This window comes from Colletotrichum godetiae, assembly GCF_030913485.1.
Source record: "Colletotrichum godetiae strain CBS 193.32 chromosome Unknown BDP55scaffold_9, whole genome shotgun sequence".
Lineage (NCBI taxonomy): Eukaryota > Fungi > Ascomycota > Sordariomycetes > Glomerellales > Glomerellaceae > Colletotrichum > Colletotrichum godetiae.
The window spans coordinates 776,345-801,810 of NW_026851257.1; the positions used below are offsets into that span (position 1 = coordinate 776,345).

General features: G+C 54.4%; 7 protein-coding genes across 7 annotated transcripts; 5 read left to right on the forward strand and 2 right to left on the reverse strand.

The window, feature by feature from the left end:
- Window positions 1–1,143: 1,143 nt before the first annotated feature.
- BDP55DRAFT_726013 (uncharacterized protein) lies at window positions 1,144–2,781 on the reverse strand (the record flags this gene model as incomplete). The annotated part of the gene is made up of 2 exons (XM_060579079.1): window positions 1,144–2,090; window positions 2,139–2,781. The coding sequence occupies 2 exons, from the start codon at window positions 2,779–2,781 to the stop codon at window positions 1,144–1,146; spliced, it is 1,590 nt and encodes a 529-aa protein (XP_060432905.1).
- A 2,126-nt stretch (window positions 2,782–4,907) lies between these two features.
- On the forward strand, window positions 4,908–7,025 carry BDP55DRAFT_432547 (amidase). Its single transcript, XM_060567535.1, has 2 exons — window positions 4,908–5,716; window positions 5,768–7,025. Exons 1-2 carry the CDS (start codon window positions 5,119–5,121, stop codon window positions 6,880–6,882), a joined length of 1,713 nt encoding a protein of 570 aa, XP_060432906.1. The 5' UTR covers window positions 4,908–5,118; the 3' UTR covers window positions 6,883–7,025.
- A 3,704-nt stretch (window positions 7,026–10,729) lies between these two features.
- BDP55DRAFT_546721 (acyltransferase) lies at window positions 10,730–13,105 on the forward strand (the record flags this gene model as incomplete). Its single annotated transcript, XM_060568689.1, has 2 exons — window positions 10,730–10,954; window positions 11,039–13,105. 2 exons carry the CDS (start codon window positions 10,730–10,732, stop codon window positions 13,103–13,105), a joined length of 2,292 nt encoding a protein of 763 aa, XP_060432907.1.
- Window positions 13,106–13,819: 714 nt separating this feature from the next.
- BDP55DRAFT_766078 (Sucrase/ferredoxin-like-domain-containing protein) lies at window positions 13,820–15,815 on the forward strand. Its single transcript, XM_060580955.1, has 2 exons — window positions 13,820–14,625; window positions 14,703–15,815. The coding sequence occupies exons 1-2, from the start codon at window positions 14,302–14,304 to the stop codon at window positions 15,465–15,467; spliced, it is 1,089 nt and encodes a 362-aa protein (XP_060432908.1). The 5' UTR covers window positions 13,820–14,301; the 3' UTR covers window positions 15,468–15,815.
- Window positions 15,816–16,392: 577 nt separating this feature from the next.
- BDP55DRAFT_432808 (armadillo-type protein) lies at window positions 16,393–19,204 on the forward strand. Its single transcript, XM_060567536.1, has 2 exons — window positions 16,393–17,989; window positions 18,048–19,204. Exons 1-2 carry the CDS (start codon window positions 16,485–16,487, stop codon window positions 19,009–19,011), a joined length of 2,469 nt encoding a protein of 822 aa, XP_060432909.1. The 5' UTR covers window positions 16,393–16,484; the 3' UTR covers window positions 19,012–19,204.
- Window positions 19,205–21,019: 1,815 nt separating this feature from the next.
- Window positions 21,020–21,794, reverse strand: BDP55DRAFT_546500 (DlpA domain-containing protein; the record flags this gene model as incomplete). The annotated part of the gene is made up of 2 exons (XM_060568661.1): window positions 21,020–21,295; window positions 21,381–21,794. The coding sequence occupies 2 exons, from the start codon at window positions 21,792–21,794 to the stop codon at window positions 21,020–21,022; spliced, it is 690 nt and encodes a 229-aa protein (XP_060432910.1).
- Window positions 21,795–23,716: 1,922 nt separating this feature from the next.
- Window positions 23,717–24,730, forward strand: BDP55DRAFT_432859 (uncharacterized protein). Its single transcript, XM_060567537.1, has one exon. The coding sequence runs from the start codon at window positions 23,901–23,903 to the stop codon at window positions 24,531–24,533; it is 633 nt and encodes a 210-aa protein (XP_060432911.1). The 5' UTR covers window positions 23,717–23,900; the 3' UTR covers window positions 24,534–24,730.
- The last annotated feature ends 736 nt before the right edge of the window (window positions 24,731–25,466 follow it).

Genomic DNA, 25,466 nt, shown 5'->3' on the forward strand with positions numbered 1-25,466 from the left:
CCAAGAGGGAGTAACAGGACACCCGTCAAACGCGAGTCCGGCTTGAGATCTCACGCGCACCCAACTTTCCCTCCCATCCCTTGAGCCAACAAGCACTCCCCCCCTTTTGCACTCATCACCAATGGCAACAAAGGGTCCTGAGAGCCGCAGACGCGCCCCCGGCTCCGCCATGCGGGATCTCCAAGCCTTCATCCACTGACGTTGTCCGGAATTCGGGTGCCTGGAGGTCCACTTTGACATAGTGACACACCAACGTCAACCCCCCCTCCCCCCGCCTCACGAGGGGAAGCTTATCATTGGCCGGCGGACGGATTGGTGCAAAGAACGCCATGCCCAGCGGCGGTGCAAGTAAGTCGTGGTTTTCCTTAGCAAAGCCGAAGGATTGACATGTATCAAAAGATTTTCAATGTCTGGTGTTGTGGGTGTCTGGTTCAGACTTTGAGGTGGTTTACGGTTATGGTGGTGATCGTCGCCGGAATTGACCAAAGTTCCATCCTAATCAGCGTTCAGCGTCTCTTGGGTGCTGTGGTACGCGTGGTTGGTGGCTTGCTGGCAGAACGTGGAAAATGATTGAGTTAGCCTCAATCGAGTCTCATCAGACCATGGGTTCGTATTCAAGGGGCACAATCTTTGATACCGTGCTGTGAGGCTGGTAGCTCGCAACCGCATTGGCATGACATCTCAACTACTAGAATATCGCCTGTAAGCCTGGGTTTTCCTCATCAATGTGCCAACAAGCACCTCTTAGTCAAATGCAATTGCGTCGGGTACCCGAACTGTTCGCCTTTGACAACCACTTGTAGTCTCAGCATGAAAATCCCAAGGTTTCTTATTTCTCGCTGTCAAAATTTCCAAAGGGATATCTTCATCGCCCAGAACCCATCCAATGGTACTCGCTCTCTTGAACGCCGGATTGATAATGCTAACCAAGAATGCTGTCAATCCAGTCAATGCTCCACCATTCAGACTTTGAATACCGCAGTGCCGGGCGACGGCTATGCAAGTTTCAGGACAGTTGTTTAATGCTGGTGCCTGCTCGGAAGCATCTGAGGTCCTCAAAGCCGGGCCCAGACTGGCCAAGTTGACGCAAGCAAGCGCCATTCCTTCCAACAAACAAACACCTCGTATGTCAGTCTAGCTGAATCAACGTCGGCCCGTCACACGATAGCTCCCAGTTTCGATTGATACTTTCCACCCGTCGTTGACGAGGGCGGCGATAACGCCCTGTCTCAGTCGCGACACGCCTCCGGCACTATGGAGGCCGCGACCTGTGACAATCGTGAAGCCTTCACCCGCTTTTCTCGCTCGGTACTCGCCCAGACTATTCCACCAGTCCCAGACGCGCTCGCGAGCGATTCGGACGCCGTCGGCAACTTCAACGCCGTGGAGATCGATCGCCTTTCCTGAACTAGTGCTAGATACGTGGATATCGGCCGCGACACTCTTCGCCTTGGCGAAGCTGCGTGCCTCCTCACGTCCCCGATCTGCATAGTATCCTGCTGCCTGCCTGTACAAATGTCCCTTCTTGTACACTTGACCGGCGGTCGAATAAGAGTGGTGACTGGCCTCGCGGTATACGCCAGCTGTATCCATGGCCTGCTGATAAGTGCGGGGTCCCAATGAGGGACTATTTAGGAGGACTGGGCTGTTAAGGGGGCGCCCAATAGGCGACATGACTGACGTCTTGGGCGAGGCCACCTTTTGCCAGCCATCAGACGACCCTTCCAGCTCTTCTGTTGTCAAAGGCGCAAGCTTGTAGTTGATATCCAGGCGCTTTGCGGGCAATTTACCAAAATAACGATTCAGCAATGTAGCAACCTCCTCTATCCACTGATGATCACTGCGTGTGACTTCATTGAGGGGCGACAGGTACTGCTCGGGGATGTGCCGATATTGCTTCTTCAGTTCCTGAATGTACTGCTTTCGGTGCTCATCTTCCCCAGTCCAGGCACCAACACCTTGCTTAACAAAACGATCGAGGAACTCTATGATAGTAAGTTCGGTCGAACCTTTGCGCGCATCGAAGACGTCCGAGACTTCATCGAAATGCAGATCGAGCTTCTCTACAATGAAGAGGATCTTTTCAACCCCTAGGTGCCGTCAGTAGATTGCCTTTACAGTCATGTTACTTTACTTACGCTCGTTCTCATCTATGACAGGGGAAGTCTCATTAATACTGCTCGAGCTGGAGGACAAGTCCGTACGCAGGTCTTTCCGTTTCTTTCCTTTGCCCTTCTTTTTCCCGGGCGGCATTTGAGGCAGCCCCGAGTCCACGAAGCCGTCGATGCCCTTTGGCCTTTCGCCGATGGACTCAAGATACTGAATGTTCAATAAGGTCTCCAGAGCAGCCTGGAAATCGCCCTTCGCTTTCTTAAGTGCGAAGCTCACGTCATGCGGCTTCAGATCCGTAAACATATCCTGCAGCTGCAAGAGCTTTTCCTGGTCTGATTCACCGTCAAACGTTGCTATACGTGGGACATCATAATCCGGTTCAGACGGGGGTGGGCTCGTCAGTCTGGTCCCAGAGGAATCCGAGTCCCTCAGCTGGACCCCCTCCGAAACCGTGGAGCTATCTCGCGCATCGGCTCCGCCATCAACAGAGCTGATGGTGTCTGGGACACCGCTGGCGTTGAAACCGCTCGCCTCTTCAACAAGGACATTCTGGGCTATGCTCTGCAGCATCCCGCGAACGTCAATGAGCTGGCCGGCATCTTCAAGATCTATTTCGCTCGCGATTGCGATAACGACTGTAGTATCTAGTAGGGGAAACTCCGCCTGCATTGTTGTCATTAGCATGCGCCTTGGCCTCAACAAATGGCCTCCTCTCGTGATGGGTTCCGATGATCTCCTCATGAAAGTACAAGGGAGCATGCAGCGGCGCTATCGAGCAAAGGGTTACTCACCGCTAGGTCGTCTAGGGTTGGTGTAGCCATTGATCAAGTTGAAACTTCAAGGTTCGAGATATCGTTGTGAGATAGTCCAAAGCTCACTAGTCATACTGGAAGGTAAACCGGTACAAAGGTGTTTTGCTCCCGAGTCTCTGGTCGTGCAAACAACCAGCAGGCCGAGCCAATCGAGGACGAAGTGAACCAGACAAGTAACGGCAAACACCAAAATTTCTTGTGTAGCGACAGTCGAATGCACGAGTAGCTGCGTAGCAAACGATCGAGCAGCCGACGCGACGGTAAAGTAGTGATGACGCAGGCGGGGCTGGTTTTGGTGGTGGGATGTTGGTTTCTGCAAAAAGGAGTCTTTTGCGCTAGAGTGCTCAAATGCTAACGAGTGCTCGATGAATCATGTGGCCGCCAGCCTAAGGTGCGCATGTCCTAGTCCAAGTCTTGTCAAAAAGCAAATCAATGACTCTGATCATGTCTGTCATCCGCCGGGCTAGGATAGACCGCGCCTCATGTTGAAAAGACGTTGCTTGTCTCCGATCGGAATGTGGCTTTGCGGCTGAGGTCATCCATGGCACGTGCAGAAAACAAATGTGGCTGACTCGTGGCTGGGGAAAGCGGAAGCGAAACGAGGTGCTGGTGTGGCTGGTGCAGAAACACCCCATCCGGGTACCCCACCATCTTCGGACATTCGGTGCAGCGAATATCCTCGATACGTACCTCCACAGATGACTTCATCCCCTCCGAACCGTGGCACGACATCAGTGGCCCGTCTTTGGGATAAGCACGAGCTAGCGGTTCACTTCCCGAGGCCGGATCGCTGCAACTCCCATCAATGAAGAGGCGTCAACGGGGTCCGATTGGCTCCGGCTTGATCAGCTCCCAGGAACGGCACTCCGCGGAACAGCAGGATGCTCCATATCTGCGTCAATCAAGCTAGCGGCTGATGTATTATTCGGGGTCTATGGGCCTCTGCTATCAGGACGGACTCCAGGAGGTGGGAAGTGGGATGCAATGCCCCATCCTTGTTTCACGGCTCGCGTGGTTGACTGAGGCTCCTCACACGTTAACGCATGAGAACCTGCTGATATGCACTTAGCTGTGTACATCCATCTAGACGGCGTGGCAGGCTGGTGCTGTCTTGTATTCATCAGTCAAATACCGAAACAGAAGCTAGCTCAGTCATGTTTTTGCTCCATCTCGACATTTTCATCAACTTTGCCCAAGGTATCCGTAGCTCACCTGCATTAGCACTGCATGTATAAGCACTCACCTCACCTTGTCCGCATTCGTCCAAGGCAAGGCGAGGCAGGGTTGCATGGTCAAAGACAGGGATGAACTACATCGGTCGACCGAGGATCCCGACAGCCAGTATCGAGAAGAAAAGGCGGCCCAGCCTCACGGCGACTGACACCGTGGCAGCGCGAGCTCCAAAGACCCAGGAAGAATACGGTCTACCCAGTATTGCTGACGATCAAAAGCGGGAGGGGCTGCCTCTGCTGTGTCAAGAAAAACCTCGAAATCCCGACACAAACGACCCCTCCTGTTTGACAGAGTTCCTTGCCTTTCCGGCTACTGCGGCGTGGTTCGTGGGCTCGAAAGGCCTAGGCGCAAATCTGTTGCATGGTCGTGCCCGGTGTTTCCATACGAGGGAGGTCCTGGCGTCTCTGCACCCCAGCGCATCAACCTTACTTTTTGTTTCCGACACAAACTCGACACAGATCTATATAAGCTTGTCCCGGGCTCCTCATCCGGCTGTGCTAGCAAATAATGCCACCCACAACGGCTTCTACCCATCGTGATATTGGGCCTAACGTCGATTCAGAAGCGAGATCTGACCCTGAAACTGGACCTGATTCCGACTCAACGGTGCTTACCGTCCACAGGCGGCCCATTATGAGTTCCGAAACCCGCAAGAAGTTTATCAATTATCCGCTCCCGATTCCTGGGTAAGTTGATCTGTCCTGTGTAGGACTGAGTGGAGGTTAGGCACTGGTTCATTCACGATGCGCATATCGCTCCTAGCGCGCATACTTCGGGACATGGATTTCGTTACAACAGGTCGTGAGCTGACACAATTAGACCGCCAATCCCATACAAGAATGTCAGGAAGAGCAATCCGCCTCTTAGAGGTTGGCTCTTGGTGTTAGCCGCTTGGGCGTAAGTTCTTTGACTCGGCCACTCTTTCTCTCATTCATCGTCGCAATCACTTACACCCATCAGGATGGAATGTCTATGGTTTATCAGGTCGTTCATCTGGAGCAATGCGGGCTTTGGAAGTCTCAGAAAGATTCGCAAGCACATTGAAGATGCCGAACCTCGATACGACCCAACCGTCCTGCCTCTGCCAATGGACGAAGCCAAAGACCCGGCGGTCCTCCACCGTGAAAGCGCAGTTAAGGCGAAACCACACCCCTTGAAGTACTACTCCGTAAACGACTATCACGAGATGTACCTTTCAGGTGTAGTCACGCCACTTGCTGTGGCCCGCGCTATCCTCCCCTTAATTCGGCGCGATACGAATCCACCTGGCGAACACTCCATCGCGTGGTTTGATACCAAAGTCTCCCAGGTTCTGGCTGCTGCCGAGGCGTCTACCAAACGATACAAGGAGGGCCGGTCTCTGGGTCCTTTGGACGGTGTTCCGACGGCGGTTAAAGACGAATACGAAATCGACGGATACCGAACTTGCCTTGGGTCTAGGAACGATTATACAACCCCAGCGGCGCCGGGCCAGTCAATAACGAGTTGGTGTGTTAAGAAGCTAGAAGACGCTGGCGCTGTCGTGCTCGGAAAGCTGTCTATGCACGAATTTGGACTTGGTAAGCCTTGAGTATCGAAAGACTAGGTGTGTGGAAGCTAACCTGGCGTAGACACGACTGGAAACAATCCCATCTACGGAACACCGCGAAACCCCTATAATCGTGGCTACTACACTGGTGGCAGCTCATCGGGAGCTGGGTACGCGGTTGCGACTGGTCTAGTTCCTGTGGCCCTCGGTAGCGACGGCGGCGGCAGCATTCGCATTCCCTCTTCCATGTGCGGCGTCTACGGTCTGAAGCCTACTCATGGCCGCATCTCTTTTCACCCTTGCCCGAATCACAGCAATAGCTGCGCTGTCAACGGTCCCATTGCTGCTGATATCGAATCTCTCGCGACCTACTTTGAGACCATCGGCGCGCCGCATCCCGATTCTCAGTTCATCCAGGCATCTCCCTTCATCCTGTCACCCAGCGAGAAGCGCGGGAAGGTCCTCGGTATCCCCGAGGCGTGGTTCGCACAGGCAGACCCGGCTATTCAGCGCATGTGCCGTACTATGATCGCGAAGCTCGTAACTCACCACGGATACGTCACCGTTCCCATCGACATTCCTTTCCTGGTCGAAGGCCAGTTCGCCCACGCCATGACAGTTCTCACCGACGGCGCAACCCTTCTGCCCGAAACCAAGAACCTGACGCCCGCGAACCGCATCCTACTTGCCATCGGGCGCGTCACCTCTGCCATGGACTACCTCCTGGCCCAGAAACTCCGCGGCCTTCTCATGCAGCACCTAGCTCACCTCTGGCGCATGTATCCCGGCATGATCATCGTCACGCCGACGACCTCGTGCGCGGGCTGGCCCATCATGAACGAGGGCGAGCTCACCCACGGCGTCAGCGACGGCGACCGCACCATCAGGTCGATGGAGTACGTCTGGATGGGCAACTTCTGCGGGCTCCCCGGCGTCACGGTACCTGCGGGCTACGTGGTGCCTCATGACCAGCTCGGCGCCGGCGGCGAGGCCGGGCCAGATACCGTGGGCAAGGTGCCCATCGGGCTCATGGGGATGGGCGAGTGGACGGACGAGCACAGCCTCCTCGAGTTCGGGCTCGATGCCGAGGAACTATTTGCAAAGGAGAGGTGCAGGCCGCCCAACTGGATCGACGTCATTCAGCGGGCCAAGGACGATATGGCCAAGAATGGGGAGGACAGCTTGATAGACCTTTAGAGATGATATCCCCACAGACTACGCGAGCGCAATGCGAAAGAAGATCAGGCTGCCCGGCAGACACAAATTCAAGGATCTTGGCTTTACGCATGACTGAATAGCCCACTTGGGAAAGGAGGCTGAGCTGAGCTGCTAAAATCCTGGTCTCTGCTGCGCTGTCAAGTGAAATCAAGCATCTCAAGCAGGGGTACCCCGTCCCGCCATCCCCGGCACTGGAGGAAGGCATTTGGTGATCTTTCTTTGGCAGCATCCACTTCCTTGTGCAGATCAATGCGTTATCGTGATATCATGAAGCTCGGTGGGGAGAAGAGAGGGGAGGGTCCGAGCTAGCGGGACGACAGCTCCGGGAATGGCCCAGGTCACTGTCGACGTTGGTGAATTCCCTGACAGACCGAGGTAGCTCAATTGTAGGTGGACGAGAAGCACCGACTATTGCATGTTTTCCGGAGAGATTCGAGACCGAACAAAAGGAAATAAACATTTTTTGAGCTGATGTAGGTACGGACCGCATGTTAGTCCCAACCTAAGCTTTTGTCCCCCCCTCCGACGAGGCAGGCTGTCGCTCACACAGCCCCCCCCCTGTGCCAAGATGATCGAACGCCGGCCTAGACCGCTCGAACTGTAATTGTAGGTTAGATTGTTCGCATCTTTGTTGTTGCTGATAGTTAACTCTCGAAGTCGAAGTTCATGCTCGGCAGGCACGGGCGGCGGGGGAGAGTGGTATGCGAGAAGAACAGACGTATATGCGGTCGGCTTTTGGGTGGTGTCAGTGCAACGAGATGATCTTGCTATTCCCGGAAGTTGCGGCTGATTTTAATGAGGCTTTTGTGTCTTTTGTTGTATTGTTTGATCCATCTATCTTGAAGGCGTGCCTGTTGTCCCAATGTGAAATTGCCCGCCGGGAGGGCAACAGGAAGTAAAGTATGATATCTTCGCACTAGGTAGGTAGAGGGGGATCTGTATTACGTTATGTGGCCAGGCCCTTTGAAGTCCGTCAGGTTTTGTTATGATTTGGGTTTATCGTCTACGCAAAGGTATATGGGAGATGGTTTCCTAAGACGGGGATACTCGTTGGTGAGACTGCCCAGATGATCGCTACTGATTGGCAGCTCAGACGTGGATAATCGCTATTTGAGGCAGTTTTTCAATAACTTACTATTCCATATATGCTAAGAGATATATAAAGATCGTTGACTAAGATTTTTTGTTTGACATTGATGGCGAGTACACCCCAGCGTAGAATTCGAGCAATTTGAGCTCAATCCGTGCCCAGAGTTGGAAGCTCCCAAATGTTTCTCAGAACGTGGAAGTGAATTAATGCTGAAGCATCTATCTCAACGGTCTCGGGATTGATCTGTTTGGGCGACAGATCCTTCTCACCAGACTCAGGGATAGGAATCATCCGTCCTGATGTCATGTTGGACGTGTTGGTGGGCGGTTCAATGACTTTCATCACTATGAGGCAGTCAAGAATGGACGATTCTAGCACCACAGTGTACGGTGGTTCAATTTCGTGGAGAGGGTGAACCCTTATTTCTCCCTTATCAGGGTATACGGTTATGAATACATCAAGACCCCGGTGGCTGTACATAAAAAGCCACGATGTTGCCTATTCCGCCCTTCATTCCCTCACTCCACGTGACTTGGGAAGTGACACCATCCAGACCGGTTCCTACCTTCATCAATCCGTTCCATCGATAATATCTCATCCGCCACCAGTCACACTATGGTCTGGTGGTTTGGGAAATCCTAAGAAGTACCTCGTGGGTGGGGGGCGCAGGTTCAAATCGGGCCTCTTAACTACATGCCAATTTTTTTCGCACTTTCTCTTTCATGAGTTGATCGTTGCTATTAATTCATTGAAAGAATTCGTTCATCTATATGGCACTTAAAGACTGCTTACTTCACTGCGTAAATAGTGTATCGTGTCTTGTACACTCGAGTTCTACCCGACATACACAGCATTCTTGACACACTGTAACTCGACTGGGGGACACTTTATATCACGGCCAGGTTTTGCTCTAGATGAACTTGAGATAAGTCTCTTCTTTAGGAACACTGGCCTCATCGCAATCAAGATGCAACCGACTCCCCTCGACTCAAAATCAACTTCAACTTAGCCTGAGCGGATGGATTGCTCGTTAGTGTCCCAAAGTAATCTATACTCCGAGTTTGTCACGTACAATTACACCCCTTGGCCTGGATGAGATGCCTATTTGCATCGGCTGCATCTTTCTCATAGTAAGGTACCCATTTCTCCAACATTCATCTTTGCAAATATTCTTATCATTCTGAGGTGCTTCCAGAGTGAGAGAGGCGAGGCTCTGGCGTGAGTGCAAATGCGAATCTCAATATCGTTTTCATAACATCGCCTCTTTGTTAGTGGCCGACTACTAAGAAGGGGAACGTCTACTAGGACCGTCTCAGCCTTAAACTCCAAGGACTCCACCCCCCGGTCTGAATGCGACGCCAGTTGGCTGTTAGCCGCACGCGATCTGCTCTAGGCACCTCGGACCATGTAAGCACAGCTCTGACGTATTCATGACCTCGCGGCATCTTCAGCACTGATGCAGGTTCTAGCGCCGAACGAGCTGCAAAGTGCACATTGCAGCGCGCAGGAAAACGCAGACAACGGACACAAGCACGGCAAGGTACGGACAAACAGACAGACGACAGCTGCAGAACCGTTGGACTTCCTCGGCCACGGCGGGCTACGGCAGACGACGGTGTGAAGCCGCGAGGTTGACCACAGCCGAAGCCGGTTTTCCTGAACGGACATACGGAAGTTGATCCCAAGGATCCCGACTGATAGGATGCGATGGGAAAAGTTACCTTTTTCGGGAAGTGAAAGCACGAGTTGTTGAACATGCCCACTCCTCCCTCATGAGGTCTGCGACGTTTCCCAACAAAATGCAGGAGAGCAAACCGGTTGAGGTGAGGGGTCAGGTCGCTTCGAGGTACGGCAGAGAGGAAGAATAATTAGCTGGCCCGTTTACTCCAAATTCGCCTCTCCTGACGTAGCGTCCCAGCTTCTTTTTCTTCTTCATCCTGCCAGGTCTTGTGCCGCTCTATGCCCTGAGCTTCTTTAGTAGGCGGTTGTCTGCAGTTTAGCTCCCCCGCATTCTGGCGCTGAATAGAACAAAAACCAACGATCCAATCTTTGCACGGATATCAATTGGGACTGCGCGCGTGCTCTCTCCATACCTACTCCTTCGAACCGCGGCTGGCAAATCGTATCTACATTGCTGCAAATATATGCTTTGTGTTCCCTTGGCCGGTTGCAGAAAAGCAGATCGTATACTGAAGTAGACAGAAGAAAGGAGACGTGAAAGAAAAGAAGAGGGGCGTCTGGGGAGAAGACTGGATGATGTCGCGGGCTTGGCCGACATAGTGGGGACCCCCCCGGGCCTCCACAGGCGCATTCCCTTTCCCCTGCTCTCTTTCGCCCGGGCTCTCCAGAAATACATCCCTCCCAATTTTTGGTCACCTCACAGTCATTGTCAGCTACTTTCTTCTCCCACACTGCGTCGCCAGTCGCACCACCACCAAAGAGGCGCGCCTTACCATTGTTTAAGCGTCACTCTGTCGTTCGCTTTCTCCCATCACCAAAAACATCAGGCAACTCGTGAAGACCAGCGCACGAATCCGAAGCTCCGCCCACGGTAGCCCTCTTATCGCTACTGCCGCCCTGCTGCACCCGAAGGTTCCACACCACACACCACCGAGGATGAAAGTCTAAGGGAGTGGCGCAATAGTTGGCGAGATTTTCACCAAGAGACGTTTCTCACAACACCCCTCCGAACACTTCCTCCTCCTCCTCTGACATCGCATACCAAGTCTCATCGCCATGCCAGAACACGCTGGAACGGCGGCCGCCGCGCCGCCCCAGAGCGGTTCAAACCCGACCCCTCCCAAGGAGCTATACCCCATGGTCAACTGGAAATATGACCTCTTCCTCTGGGTCTTGGGCGTATTGGTCGACCTCTTCTTCCGCGAGGTTCACCCTCGTGGCTCCTGGAAAGTCCCCAAGTCGGGACCTGTTCTCTTCGTCGCCGCTCCTCATGCCAACCAGGTCGGTTACTCTTTTTCTCTTTCCCCCCCTTGTCGAAGCAACCCCCTGTCATTGTCACATGCTAACGCCGCAATCTCTGCATAGTTTGTCGATGCTCTCATCCTCCAACGCACCCTCCGACACGAGGCCGGTCGTCGAGTTTCCCTCCTCATCGCGCAAAAGTCTGTCCATGGCTTCATCGGCTGGGGTTCGCGTCAGGTCGGTTCCGTCCCCGTCGGGCGCGCCCAAGATGCTGCCAAGCCCGGCGCCGGCGTGATCTATCTGCCCGACCCCATCAACGATCCCACACTTATCCGCGGCGTTGGCACCAAATTTGGCCAAGGTGAGGGCGAGGTTCACGGTATGCTGTTCTTGCCCTCTGCCAAAAAGCAGACGGGCGCCAGCATCGACATTGCGCAGATCATTGGACCCGAGGAAATCCGCATAAAGCGCCCATTCAAGGGAAAGCTGCCGCTTGAGCAGCTTACCGGGCGCGATGACATTGACGAGAATGGCAACTACACCAACAAGGAGCTCAAGGGATGCAGTCCCGGCTTCAAAGGAACCAAGTACAAGCTCGCTCCGCACATCGATCAGACCAAGGTGTACGAGGCCGTCTTTGATCGTTTGAGGTCAGGTGGCTGCGTAGGCATCTTCCCCGAGGGAGGTAGCCACGACCGCACCGAACTGCTTCCCCTGAAGGCCGGTGTTGCCATCATGGCACTCGGTGCCCTCGCTGAATCCCCCGACTGTGGTCTGACGATCGTACCCGTTGGCATGAACTACTTTCACGCCCACAAGTTCCGCAGTCGCGCCGTCGTCGAGTTTGGTCCTCCCTTCGAAGTCCCCCGGCACTTGGTCGAGATGTACAAGAACAACCAAAGACGTGAGGCCATCGGCCAGCTCCTCGACAGTGTGTACCAGGCTCTGAGCGCCGTCACCGTCTCCACCCCCGACTACGATACCCTGATGATGCTTCAAGCCGCTCGACGTCTGTACAACCCCACCGGGAAGAAGCTGCCTCTGCCTGTCGTCATTGAGCTGAACCGCAGACTCGCCATGGGCTATGAAAAGTACAAGGATGACGGACGGGTCGTTCATGTGATCAAGTCTGTCAAGCAGTACAACAAGGAGCTGCGCTACGTCAATCTTCGTGACCACCAGGTCCAGTACGGCAAGATGTCCATCCCCAAGGTTATCTTCCTGCTATTCTACCGCGTTGCTAAGCTCCTTGTTCTTCTTATTGGTGTACTGCCCGGTCTCATTCTATTCGCCCCTGTTTTCGCCGCATCCAAGGCCATCAGCGTTCGTAAGGCGAAGCAGGCTTTGGCTGGCTCGACAGTGAAGGTTCAGGGGCGCGACGTTATGGCTACGTGGAAGCTTCTGGTCGCCATTTTCCTCGCCCCGACTCTGTATCACTTTTACTCTGCCGTCGTCACTTATAGGGTTTGGCAGGACCATCTCTGGGGCTACGTTCCTGAATGGGTGCCGTGGTGGACAACATACCTGGTCATGTGGCCCCTTATGGTGGGCATCACCTTTGCCGCACTTCGATTTGGCGAAGTCGGCATGGACATCTTCAAGTCTCTGAGGCCTTTGGTCCTCTGTCTGAACCCTACCTCAAGCTACAACATCCAGCAGCTGCGTGCGAAACGCGTAGACCTTAGCTCTCAAGTTACGGATCTCATCAACACCCTTGGCCCCGAGATGTTCCCCGACTTTGAAAAGACCCGCCTGGTGGCAGACCCCTACAAGGCCGACGGATACTCCCGACCGCGCACACCGCCGGCGCGCCGCGATAGCGACGCATCTAGCGCCTACGATGCCGCGACGCCGCCATCCATCTCCAGAAGGGCCACCCAGCAGTCGAGCCGTGCCATGCCCCGCAATGAATCGTACAGCAACATTGGTGGTGTCGGCATCTTCTCTACGCGACCACCTTCCCGGTCGAGGAGTCGGAGCAGCAGCAGCGGAGGCGGCCTCGGGTCCGGCGGGTTCCACATCAGCGGGTTCACGACTCTGGACTCTGCCGGTGGTTTTGACGAAGCTAGCAAGAAGATTCGCGAGGCGATGAAGCTTCGCCGGAGAAAGAGTGGAGATCACAGGATGGAGCTCGGCGCGGACGAGAGCGAGGATGAGGAGTACAACGAGGCGCGGAAGAAGAACACATGATGTCACACCTACACACAAAGTCCATATGTAGGGCTTTGAAAGAGAAAGCGAGAGTTGAAGTTGTGGAGACGGGGTTGGGCGCAAGGTGATTCAAATCAAAGAGTACGTATAGAAAGCATTTTAATACTTTAAACATGGATTCCCATTTTTCCTGTTTTGCGAATCAGCGCCGGCGCAATTACTATGTGAATTAGTGCAAACACCATGCTTCGTCCGACGTTTGGGCGCTGGAGTGGATTTGCGGGACTGGGGCAAATGCGCAGCCAATTACGGCGATTGGAATTCGAGCACCGAGTATCTTATCTCCGCCCGGCCGGTACGGAGTAAGGCACGGGAGGAGTGGACTGTAGGAAACTAGGAATACGGTTGGCGCATTGGGTGGGTGTGTGGCAGGCCTGCAGGATCTGATAACTCAAAAGGTCCCTCCCTCCCCTCCCCACGGTGACGCTAGGTATTCGAGACAAACTCGCACGCGTGGCTTTTTTGTTCGAATCGGCTATTCCGTGCCGCCGCCGGAGTTTTCAGATGTATTGTCCGCGGGTTTGTGACTTGAGCAGGGCCGAGCGAGGGCTCCTCGGTGATACGAGCCCTTTTGGAGCTTGGTGGTAGGTAAGGTAGTTATTGCGCCGATTCCATGTGTGCTCCCTTTCGTGGGGTTACAATTTACATTAATAAGGACGCGCGCGGGACTGGGACTAGAACTGGGACTGGGGGATATAACTCTCCAGCAAAGGACTGGTGTCTTGTTGGTCAGCTTGACCATTTAGTTTTTTGACAAGAGAGTGTATTGGTTCAGTCCGGCCCACGGAGCTTGCGGTCGCCTGTTGAGTGTTCCTTTATCCCACCTTTTCCCCCCTCAAACGGTCCCAATTCCCGTCCACCTCGTCATTGTTTCCCACGCCATTATTTAGGTCCGAGAAAAAAAAAAGGAGTCAACCCCAAATACCCCACATACCGCCACCTTTCCGACGGGTGGGCCGAACGACTCCGTGTGTGCTCTTTCCGACCCGGTCTTCAGCCCTTTAGTGTAGACTCTGCCCCTCCACTTCATACAAACTTCCCCTCCAAAGCTATTACTGTCTACATTCTTTTCCATCTTTCTGTTACGGAGTAGGAGAGTGCGCAATATCTATTTCCCTTGCTTTCCCACAATCGCTTTGTTTGGTTCTAGAAAGCAAAAAATTGTAACGGCAATCATGACGTCTGCATTCAAGTCCTTCGTCTCAGGCGCCAAAAAGTTCGCCCTGGGCACCGCCCACGGTGTCCCGGTCCTCGAGCTATTCCCCAAGACCGACCCGGCCGTCGACGGTGAGGACTGCGAGCACGACTGCGAGAGCTGCCACGTCAAGTACCCCAAGGGCTTCAAGATTGACGAGGGCGACGAGCTGTACGGCATGGTCAAGGGATGGAGCACGCACGCGCTCGTGGCGACGGGGAAGAGCGATTGGGTGCGGGACGTGGCGGACGAGAAGGGGAGTGTGATGGAGGCGATTGGCAAGGCTGCGGCACCGAGTAACGGGGTAAGCAAACTTTGGAAAGGAGAAGAAGAAGAAGAGATTCAAGCTCGTTTTTGCTGACCGGAAATCGACACACACAGAAACTGATGCTCTCGGCCTCCAACATCCCGACCCCGAACCACTCGAGCGACTATGCCGAACCCACGACAGTCCTCCTCCTCCCGGCCTTTGTGATCATCGACCACGTCACTCCCAAAAGCGTGCCCGAGCTCATCACCGAATTTGTAGACAAGGCGCCGACGAACATCTCCCCGCTCGCACCGCTCGCCCTCCCGACCTCCGTCCCCGTGGCATCGACAAACGGTACCGACACGAGCGCAGCCGCAGCTGCTACTACTACATCGAGCATACCCCCCGCGATCATCTCCCGCCGCCCGTGCCCGCACAGCGCGCTGATCCTTCTCTGCTCGCAAAAGACGCGCGACGCTCGCTGCGGCCAGTCGGCGCCGCTGCTGCGCAAGGAGCTGGAGCGCCACCTCCGGCCCCTGGGTCTGTTCCGCGACATGGACGACGAGAGGCCCGGCGGGGTGGGGATTTACTTCATCTCGCACGTTGGCGGACACAAGTACAGCGCCAATGTGATGGTGTACCGCCGGCCCGATGCCTTTGGGCTGGATGATGTGGAGCGCGTGACGGAGGGCGGCGAGCACATGGTGCCCAAGGCCAAGACGGTGGTGCCGGAGACGGAGGACGTGGGCGCTGCGCAGTGTATCTGGCTTGCGCGGATCAAGCCTGAGGATTGTGAGAATTTGGTAAAGTATACTATTTTGCAGGGCAAGGTTGTGAAGCCTGAGACGCAGTTGAGGGGTGGATTTGATAGGGCCAAGGGGATAATGAGTTGGTGAAGGGGTTTCGGTCCCTTTGTATTGTTTTGTTTTATTCTTAGGAGCGACTTTGGGCGCATACTACGTGGGGGATCATGATCAGGGCCAATGGGATACAGGTCTGGGGGCGTTGGAGGATACCGTACTTAGAGGGAGACCGGCAGACGGTTTTTGGTAGACAAGAGCTTGCAATAGACGAAAGGGTTTGAGTTTTGCAATGCGATGAGTGCCAAGATCAGATTCAGTTACATCATGAATCTTGCGGAACGTGATTTAGATGGTCTGAAAGAACTATCTATGATACTGCATTGGAAGGGTGCGTAATTTGACCGTTGCACTGCAAACCGAGACTCCGCACAATGACCGAGTCGACCGGCGTGTGGATCCACTTGTACCGGCCCGCCCCGCACCCTCCAGGAAAAAACACTAGACCCCCCCCCCTCTCCCCGAGCTGCAGGCGCGTTAGGCTGGCGCGATAAGATACGAAGGAGCAGCGCAACGGGGAACAGACCCGCCGCAGTCGCCCAGACAACAAAGCTAGCGTAAACAATCCCCACGACCGCTCCTTCGTGCCCAGTACAACCGCACTTCAGCTCACCGACACGAACCATCCTATCCAGTCCCATCCAGTCCCGTCCCAACCCCCCCAATCAATCTTTCTTATTGCACAACGACCAGAAACAGAAAAACAATTGCAATCTCGGGACGTAGTCTGGCTTTGAGCCATCTCCCCTCCCAGCCTGCATTTGCCTCTTTTGATTTTTTTGTCGTCACCCATTTCCCCAAACATGGTGTGAGCAGCAAGAGAAACAATTCCGCAAAGCTGTCGGGATTCTCTCTCGCCTTTTTTCATCCACAAAGCATTGGAACTACATCACACCCCGTAATTTGGTTGTCTCTTCTTCTTCTTCTTCGAGCAAGCTTCAGTTTCCGCCCAGCATTCCACGCGAAGGGGGGGAAGCATTGTTTTCATCCATCCATACCAGCAAGAACCCTGTCTCGAACTGTTGTTTCCCGCCCCCATTTCCCTCGTCGACAATGGGCTCCGCCGCCGAAGGAGATAACAATGGAGGAAGCCGCCCCAGGTCCTCGGTCCTCAAGAGCTTCATCCACCGCCGTAACCAGTCCGAGGGCTCTGCGCTCTTCACCTCGCCGCCCTCCGTCCAGGTTACCACCACGCCCGCACAACACATCTCGGCCGCCTACGCACAGCTCGAGGGCAGGATGCCGCCCCCTCCTCCCGTCCGCACCGACGGTTTGGGGGCCCTCGGCGAGCTGAACCCTCACTCGTCGCCCCGCAAACAACAACCAGACAGCAACCGAGACCGATCTCGCTCGCCGACCAAATCCGCCTTTAGCAACATGTCCTTCAAATCCCTGGCCAAAGAGGCCCGGAAATCACGCGACGTGTCCCCCGAGAAGCCAAAGAAGACGAAATCGAGCACGAACCTGGCAGGCTTCCTGTCTCGACCCCGATCGACCATGTCTCTCAACAAGACCACGAAGGAGGAGGAGGAGCGGCGCCAGGCTAAGGACAAGGAGAACCGCACACCCCCGAGCTCGACGTCGAGCGCCGACATGACGGGTCCGGCGCCACCCATCTATGCGCAGTTCTGCAGTCAAGACCTCGGGAGTAATGGACTGCGTGGAAAGGCGTCCTTTGACGCGGGTAGTGGACGTTACGGAAGCGATGCCTCGAGCGACCTGTCCAAAAAGCAGAGACCCAAGTCATACCATCCCTCCACCGCAATCTCCGAGCATAAATCTACATCAGACCTACGCAGCAGGCCAAAGATGGACGGACGTGAACCTTCTGCTTCTGAAAGAATCAAAAGCAAGGTCCAACGTCCCAAGCTCTTTACGGCCTTTTCCGCCGCCGGGTCTAGCACGAAGTCGAAGGCTTCGGATTCCGCCGACAAGCCCATCGACCCCAAAGCGATTGATCAGCACCTCGAGGCCATGCTTGATCGGCGCAATATCCCTGAGAACCAACGCTACAAAATGCGCAGCTTGGCAGATACAATCAAGATGGAGTTCATCCGACAGGACTGGGCGGAAATGGCGGCCAAAGAGCAGGCGGGTGTTGCTGACACCAACGAGCCTACCTCCGCGGTGAACGGAGGCTCTGATAAAGAGGAGACACAATCCAAGCGTTCTCGCGGAAGAAGCTTCACGCTGTCGCGGAAAAAGGACCCAAAGGAGCCCGCGTCACCGACGAAAAAGTCCAAGGGCGACGGCACTTCCATCGGTCGCCATTTCCGAAGCAAGTCGACCGAGAGCGTGGTCAGCGAGCGGCCTGTTTCGGCGAGTTCGACAGGAAGCACCGGCATTCTTTCTAAGATCAAGTTCGGCCAGGGGCCGGGCGACTACGTTTCGTATCTGCGCAAAGTGCAGAAGCCGGAGCTGGTCGAGGTTGGAAAACTGCACAAATTACGGCTGCTTCTGCGCAACGAGACAGTCTCGTGGACCGAGGACTTTATGAAGCAGGGCGGCATGGAGGAAATTGTTGGTCTCTTGAAACGCATTCTCGCTATCGAGTGGAGGTAAGTTCTAGGTTTTCCGAAGGCGGGATGGCGCCATACAAATACTAATGAGCCACAGAGAGGAACACGATGATGCCCTTCTCCACGAAAACTTACTATGCTTAAAGGCTCTATGCACCACAGCGCTGGCCTTGCAATATCTCCACTCCATCCACGAGGACTTGTTTCCCAAGCTCCTCCATATGCTGTTGGACCCCGAGAAGAAGGGTCCCAGCGAGTTTACTACACGTAACATTATCACGTCAGTGTTATTTACATACATTGAGTCGGCTTCGCCAATGGAGCGCATCGCTCGTGCTCAAAAGGTGCTCTCCTTTTTGCGCAACCCCCAGCCCAAGGAAGAGGAGAGACCGCTTGGCTTCGTACTAGAGATGCGGAAAGACCGACCGTACACAGTCTGGAACAAGGAGGTCGTCAGCGTCACCAAGGAGGTCTTTTGGATCTTCCTACACCACCTCAACGTCATCGCCCTGCCGTCCGAAATGTCGACCAAGGGCGGCACGCCGCTCGGCACAATCACCAATGGCACGACTTATCAAGATCCGCACGCCTTTATGCACCGGCACTTCCCTTCGGAGCGGCCCCCTGTCCCGGCTGCTCCTTACGTCGGCGGAGTGGAGTGGGATGCGACGAACTACCTCGCCTCGCACCTGGACCTCATGAACGCTATTATTGCCTGCACGCCAACGGCGGCGCAGCGCAACAATTTGCGCAACGACCTCCGGATCTCGGGCTGGGAAAAGGTGCTCGGCGGCAGCCTCCGGCTGTGCAAGGAGAAGTTTTACGGCTGCGTTCACGAGGCGCTGCGGTGCTGGGTCGCGGCGGCCACGGAGGACGGGTGGGATTCGCGGGATGTGCGGTACGGACCGCCGCCCGAGTCGCGGAACCCGAGCCCGAAGAAGACACAAAAGGCCCAGAAGCCTGTTGAAGCGGCGCCTAAGATTGAGATTCCAAAGTTGGATTTTGGGCTCGATAATCATCGCGTTACGCCCGTCAAGGAGAGGGACGTTTGGCTGTCATGAAGCAAGTCGGAAATACGGATGCAGACTTTTTGTACATCAATTTGCTACGGGAAAGGGTTCGAAAAAATACCACAGGATGGGGGAAGTTTCCCCAACGAGCCTTTCGACATGGACGCGTCGAAGCTCGTTTGGGCCTTTCCTCAGTATCGGTATCCCAACACCCCCTTTGAGATTGTCAACGCAGGCGGGGGCGGAAGCAAATCACCCAACTCACCCTGCCCGTCTCCGGAAGATTTGAAATGGAAGGAGAAGGAAGAAAGAGGGAGACGAAGAAAAAGAGGAAGGGAAGGGGGAGGATTGCGGAAGCTCTTGGGCGCTGTTTTTATTTCCTTGTGGGTATTTCATTTTCGGGGTTGGATCTCTGGATGAGGAGGGTGGAGTTTTGATGTTGTCTTTCTGTTGTCTCCTTGTTTTTCCTATTATTCATGGAAGAGTGAGGGAAGGGGGAGGAGGAAGAGGCAGAGAGAGATGTTGTTGTATGCACATACACAGAGACAGGGGGGGTTGGAAAGAAAGTGTGAGACTTGGAGAGGAGACGAGACGAGACGAGAGAGAGAGAGAGAGAGAGAGAGAGAAAGGGAGAGGGGGAAGACACACGATGCTGCCTAATGCTTCTTATGAAGGGCAACGTTTATGAATTGATGATCATCATACATAGAAAAAGCCGTTATTCTTTTTATGTGCTGTCCGTTCGTTTTATAATGAAGGAATGGGAAGGGTGGAGGAGGGAAATGAAAAAAGGAATTAAATGTTTTCTGATACTTCTTGACGTCTCATCTGTATCTGCGTATCGTGTGAACTTTGGTTTCTGATGTTTAGGCGCGTGTGTTTTCTATTCACTGAGTACATGAAGCTCTGTGTCAATATGGGAGCGTAAGGCAGACTTTCCAGGTTACAAGGTCCTCTGTACCATGGTTCATGACTACCCTTATTTGGTGTAGTATACATGCCCAGTACACATGTCTCTGTAGAGCAAAATAAACGCCTGATATAAAATCGAACACCAGAAAGTCACAGAGAAGATACGAGGTGGCCATTCAACGTTGGAAAATGTATTATTGGAAATGGTAGATGGACCCTGTTGTATCAATTTGTTTCTTGACACCCCCGCTTGCTAGTACTCCCCCAAAGGCGAGTATCGCCCTCGTGCAAATAAAGTCTCCCCATCAGGGTCCAACAGGGGGGGTTGCTGCGGACAAGTACGTGCCTGTTCATTCTCTTCCAAGAGGAAAGTGAGAACTTGAAATCTGACAGAAGGCTTGTCCAGCCTGGCATCCTTCGTAGAGGTTCGCGGCTTTAACTTCAAGACCTGGGGAGAAGGGGAGAATCAAGAAAGGGAAGGGGGGGGGGGGGGGGGGCAGGGGGGCGGCCAGCCTGAGCCGAGGGCACGGATGTCAGTCAAATCCGTCGGGCCTCAAAATGATAGATGAGTTTCTTGGGCGAGGTTCGGAGATGACGGGGGTTAACACATTTGCACAAATTGTCCGACAACTAGCTCTTGGGTACTCTTCCTTTCCCGCGGGCCGCTGGTCGGTAGATCAATCATCAGAGTGCGGTGTCGGTGCATGATTCGCAAAGGGGCGCCAGGGTCGGTCCTATAGGAAGAAGTTAGGGATTAGTTCTGACGGTCATGGTAGTGGTGGTACTGCTGTTGCTCGCTTGAAAGACCCTTGCGGTCGTCAGTATCAGTGCGTTGGACTCGGCAAGGGATTTGTGACGAGAAGATGGGTTATGCATTGCATAGGTAGCTCCCAATGGACGCCTCCCTCCCCCCTATCCAGGTCTTTGGATAACGACGTTGTCCCATGAACGAGTTCCATCCCAGGGTAAGAAGACCCCGCGTTGCCTTCCCCAGCGCTTCCCGTAAAGTCACGATGTAGGAGTAGGTATCTTCATCTGAGTGAGACACCTCTGCCGATGCAGCAAATGACTTGCAACCCGCAGGATTTCATCATCTAGTCGAGTCCGAAAGTTCCCGGTAAGGTACGGTCATAACCGTCCACTGGATTTAGAGATTGCTCCGGTGCGTCTTGAACGCATCAAACACCGATGTGCCATTTAGCACGTCTGCCTTGACCTTGTCGTCGGCAGCTGTAAGCCTGGGGAGAAGCTCCAGCAACTGGTCGACTTTATCCTTGGGGATGACGACAACGCCGTTCACCGGATCAGCGAAAACGAGATCACCAGGGTTGACGACCGTGCCATCGACGTTGATAGGTACTTCGACCGCCCAAGGGGTGCTCTCTGCCCCGGCGCCAACCGTGGAGAGTCCCCTTGCCCAGACCTAGGAAGGTTCAGCGACCGCCGGTCAGATTTGTTAGGGGACTTGGAGAAGATCGCAAAGGACCTGGGTGGTTTGTTCGACTCACCGGTAGACCTGTACTGGTTAGTTCGTCCAGATCCCTGGCACGGCCTACTACCACGATCGCCTTCGCTTGCCGAACCTTCATCCTCACAGCCATGATACCTCCGCAGACGGCATTCTTCTGCCCGTCGGGTTGTCTGATGATCACGATGGTACCCGGCTGGGTGATATCAGCCCAGTGAGTGTTTTTAGGAATGTTTGCCGTGGGCGAATCCAATGTCTCCCCCTTTCGAGCAAAAAGTATCGTGGATGCTGGTGCTATGGTGATGGGAGCATCTGCGGGGTTCGGTTGGCCCAGCAGTTGCAGATCAGGTAGGAAGCCAGCCCCGGGCACTTTGAGCTTCACGAGTGCATCAGAAATATCACAAGCGGTGAACTTTTGAAGAGCTGCAATTCGTTCGTCGTCCGTGTTGGTCATGGTAGCGTGAAGCGACTAATCGGTGACGGAATGAGTTGTGAGCTGAGAGTTTATAGGCTAGAAGCAAGTCTGGAGGCGATATCTCGTCAGATGGGACAACATAGAACCGCGGTTGAGGGAGATGATGCCGGAGCCGAAGATGTTGTACGAACGAATTGGACAATGGCTCGCGTCATCTTGATTTCTAGAGGTCAAACGTTCGACGTAGCTGGGGTTCGGGTGAAGTTGGATGCTCGGGAGCCGCCGTGGGACAACCCCTCCAATCACATGCCGTCCCAGAGGGAGGAGGGTGGGCTTTGCAGGAATGCACGTTCGAGGCTTGTGCTTGGTGGGGGACCATCATGGAAGCATCTGCGCGCAGCATCTGTATGCCGTGCGGTAAGGCACTCTCGGTAGTCTGGCTGGTACGGCTGCGGTGCCACCTTTGCAGTTGCCCAGAAATTGTGCGGCATTCTAGATGTTTCCAGTATTCCATTCTCTGCAGAGACGTTGGTTGATGCAGCAGCGTTGTGACTTGTTGTTCCTTACAATAACGAGAAGGCGGAAATAGACCGCGGGCCCAGTCGATGGAGCGCAAGCCGCGATACCGGCCTGATTGAACAGCCCATCTACCGGGTCCAGGGAACACGGGCGGATTAAGAGCCTATACTGGCGTAGGTAGCAATCCGATAGTGAGACTGGTGGAGTTGAGGTGCAGCAGTTGCAAGTAGGTATGCCTGCCGGAGAATGAAGGGACCTAGAACAGTTCGATTCATTGGTCGACTATTGCCATTGGCTAACTATATCTCCGCCTCTGGCACACACGTCGAATCAGTGTCGCCAATGTGCGCAGACGGCGGTCGCATTTATCGCCGGTGGTGAGACAGGAGGAGCAGTTATAAGACAGAGGCCATCCTGTCGATCCGCTACATGTCTGTGAATGGGCCGATCAGTCACATGATGAGATATCGGCCAGCGGGGAAAGACGATAGAGCGCGTATGTATGTAGTCGTAGCGTGATTATTCGTCAGAGTGTTGTTGATAATGGTATTGTGTGTGCGGCGTGGGCTCGCTTCTCATGCAGCTCTTTGGCTGTGCCGCGCGACTTTTGGTATCCGGAGCTTGGGGAAATGGGCGGACAGGGAAGTTGGAAGCAGGCAAAGACGAGTTGCAGTGCAAGGTATCGGTTAAGGTAGGGTTCGAGATGGGTCGGTTCCAAGTGTCCGAGATGTGGCCCTGGCCCCCTCGGAGCTCGCATGTTCCTGAAAGAGGGCAGACGATCCGGACAAGCGGTCAGAATCTTGAATTATGGTGGATGCAGACGTGGGCGGCGTGCTTCTCTGCGGCCGAAAGGAGAGAACGATGTTCGTTGCGTCGGGAGGAATATGTTGCCTGTGAGGTGTCGCCGTGTCGCCGAGTCCAGCCAGACGAGTAAGGTCAAGCAGGTACCTAAGGGAGGTAGGCAGGTACTGCGTACCGGTGAAGTATCTATGTATTTTGTCAAGGTGAGTATCCCGTACGGATACCTAGGTGAGACCGTGAGGTGTAAGCAAGGTGAGGTTCGGGTAAATGGTAAGGTACTAAGGTACAAATTTCTTACCTTCCATGTTGGCACTTTAGGAAGGAATCTAGACTCGGAAGGAGCCAGCGAGTGCGACAACCTTGGACGGTGGGATCTCAAGCTCCAATTGGGAAGCAACGCCTCGCACTCCCGTCCCGACCAATGGCTAACGTCGCTAGAGTGGCCAAGTACCTTACCTACACCGGGAGAGCAAGAGCGACAATGCCTCGTACCTACCTTATCACGACTTCACGTGGCAGTAGACGCAAGTGGCAAGTCCATCAATGAAACCTGGAACGTAGGCATAGGTAGACGGGAATTTCTGATGGGAAGGAGCATAGGAGCGGGAGTCTGGTAGAAACTCTTCCCCATGTTCAAGTCTCCAATACATCGCCATCACACCCATCTACCTCGGAATACCTACCTACCTATCTACCTCACCTTAGTCTCCCAGGATACCCAGAGGCAAACACGCGTGGATCAGGAAGTGTGATGCGATCCTGCAGTGGGCTCAACTCTTTTCGACCGGTCTGCCTTTCCACCAAACACCAATGCTCATCTGCTGAATGCTGGCCTCTCTATGCGCATGCCCCCGTATACTTCACGTCCCGTTCAACAATTTCTCGAATCATTGGCAATGCAACACTGGCCTCAAATCCGGGTTATACCCCTCACCCACCGGGGCCAATCGCCGGGCCATGAGAGAGATACCGAGATGGCAACGACTCCAACGACATGACATGGGGCGCTCGTCACTGGCTAGGGCAGGGTCTGTCCACCTCACAGGCTCAATGTCCGTCTGGCTTCTACTTGTCAAGCACAGAAGTTTTCCACGGCCACTACGCCGCCAAACCCCTGGTCTCCTCCTCCAGAAACCCCCGCCAGAGATCTCCGTTTATTACCGGGTTCTAAGCGGGACAATGATCAGGGATATCATCTGGGTATGGAGTACCGAGTACTGCGCAGGCATGTGGCCGACCGCGCTGCCCTCGCTACCGGACTACTTTGTGCTTGACGATGAATGTAAGCCCGCCACTGGCGCTGCTTTTGCAAAGTTGTTTCTGGCTGGGTCTACGTCTGGCATTGGGTTGGTTGATTGTGGGACGTGGGTGGACAAAGCCCAACGACCGCATGCTCGACGGCCCCGATGTCATGGCAAGTCCCGGGCCGCTGAAGATCATGGATGGTACTGGTCTTGACGGGGAACGGGAACGGGAAAATACTGGATGGTTTCCACAAACTCTCCCTCCCGAGTCCCAAGGTCTCAAATCAAGCACCCCATTCTAATCATCCCCGGCTTTCTCTATATGTCTGCGGCACGAGCTGCTGGCCAGCAGCCATTTCGAGTCATTCCGCTTGACTCGGGGGGAGACACCTTCTTTTCTTTTTCCAAAACATGCAAAACAACTGACATCTGTTCGTCTGGTCTTTGAGTGAGACATAGGCCGCGCCGCGCGTTGCGTCGGCTTGGGCCTTGGGGTGTCTGCGGTAGAAGGATTCAGGGTTCACAATGTCCCATGACTGATATTGACTGTCCAGAGAGCTAGGCATGCTACGACCACGACCAAAGTCGTACAGGGCAATTAGGTACAAATGAGATCGTTTTCGGACTCGTCGGAGTCATCTTCAGGCACCAAGACACGGCGTGCCCTGCTTGGACTCATAACCATGGTTCACTGCCTTGCTTGGAAACCCGAGCAGTCGAGCTGGAGATGGTGACCTTGGCATCAAAGCTCGAGGGATTGTCGTTGCCGTCAGAAGGTGAAAGTCACTCACCGAGCCAATCCAGACGGGAGAGCTTCATGGAGGCTTTGTTTTAAGACGAGGGTTCCTGGCTCGAGTTGGGTGCAAAAGGATCGGCGCGTCCATCCCGAGATCCCTGGTCTGCACTCTTCCAGGCAATCTGGTCCTAGGCCTGGTCATCCGTCCCTCTTGGAGAGAGATCTCCAAGGTCAATGACTGCTACTGTCACTCTATTCGCGCCTACTAGTAGCCTGACGACGCAACGCAGGGCAGACCGGAAAGCCAGCAGCAGATGCCAGAAGTCGCGCCGCTTGTTGCTATCTCGGTCGACCTTGTCCTTGGGTGTCGCCCGTCGGTCGGTCCTTAGTCAAGACTTACCACAACATGGC

What these genes read in the sequence shown, in the direction of transcription:
- BDP55DRAFT_432547 (XM_060567535.1), top strand. Translation starts at nt 5,119, where the DNA reads ATGGAATGTCTATGGTTTATCAGGTCGTTCATCTGGAGCAATGCGGGC. An exon ending in TATGCACGAATTTGGACTTG is followed by an intron (nt 5,717 to 5,767) that starts GTAAGCCTTGAG and finishes AACCTGGCGTAG; the next exon opens with ACACGACTGGAAACAATCCC.
- BDP55DRAFT_766078 (XM_060580955.1), top strand. Translation starts at nt 14,302, where the DNA reads ATGACGTCTGCATTCAAGTCCTTCGTCTCAGGCGCCAAAAAGTTCGCC. An exon ending in CTGCGGCACCGAGTAACGGG is followed by an intron (nt 14,626 to 14,702) that starts GTAAGCAAACTT and finishes CGACACACACAG; the next exon opens with AAACTGATGCTCTCGGCCTC.
- BDP55DRAFT_432808 (XM_060567536.1), top strand. Translation starts at nt 16,485, where the DNA reads ATGGGCTCCGCCGCCGAAGGAGATAACAATGGAGGAAGCCGCCCCAGG. An exon ending in ATTCTCGCTATCGAGTGGAG is followed by an intron (nt 17,990 to 18,047) that starts GTAAGTTCTAGG and finishes AATGAGCCACAG; the next exon opens with AGAGGAACACGATGATGCCC.
- BDP55DRAFT_432859 (XM_060567537.1), top strand. Translation starts at nt 23,901, where the DNA reads ATGCTGGCCTCTCTATGCGCATGCCCCCGTATACTTCACGTCCCGTTC.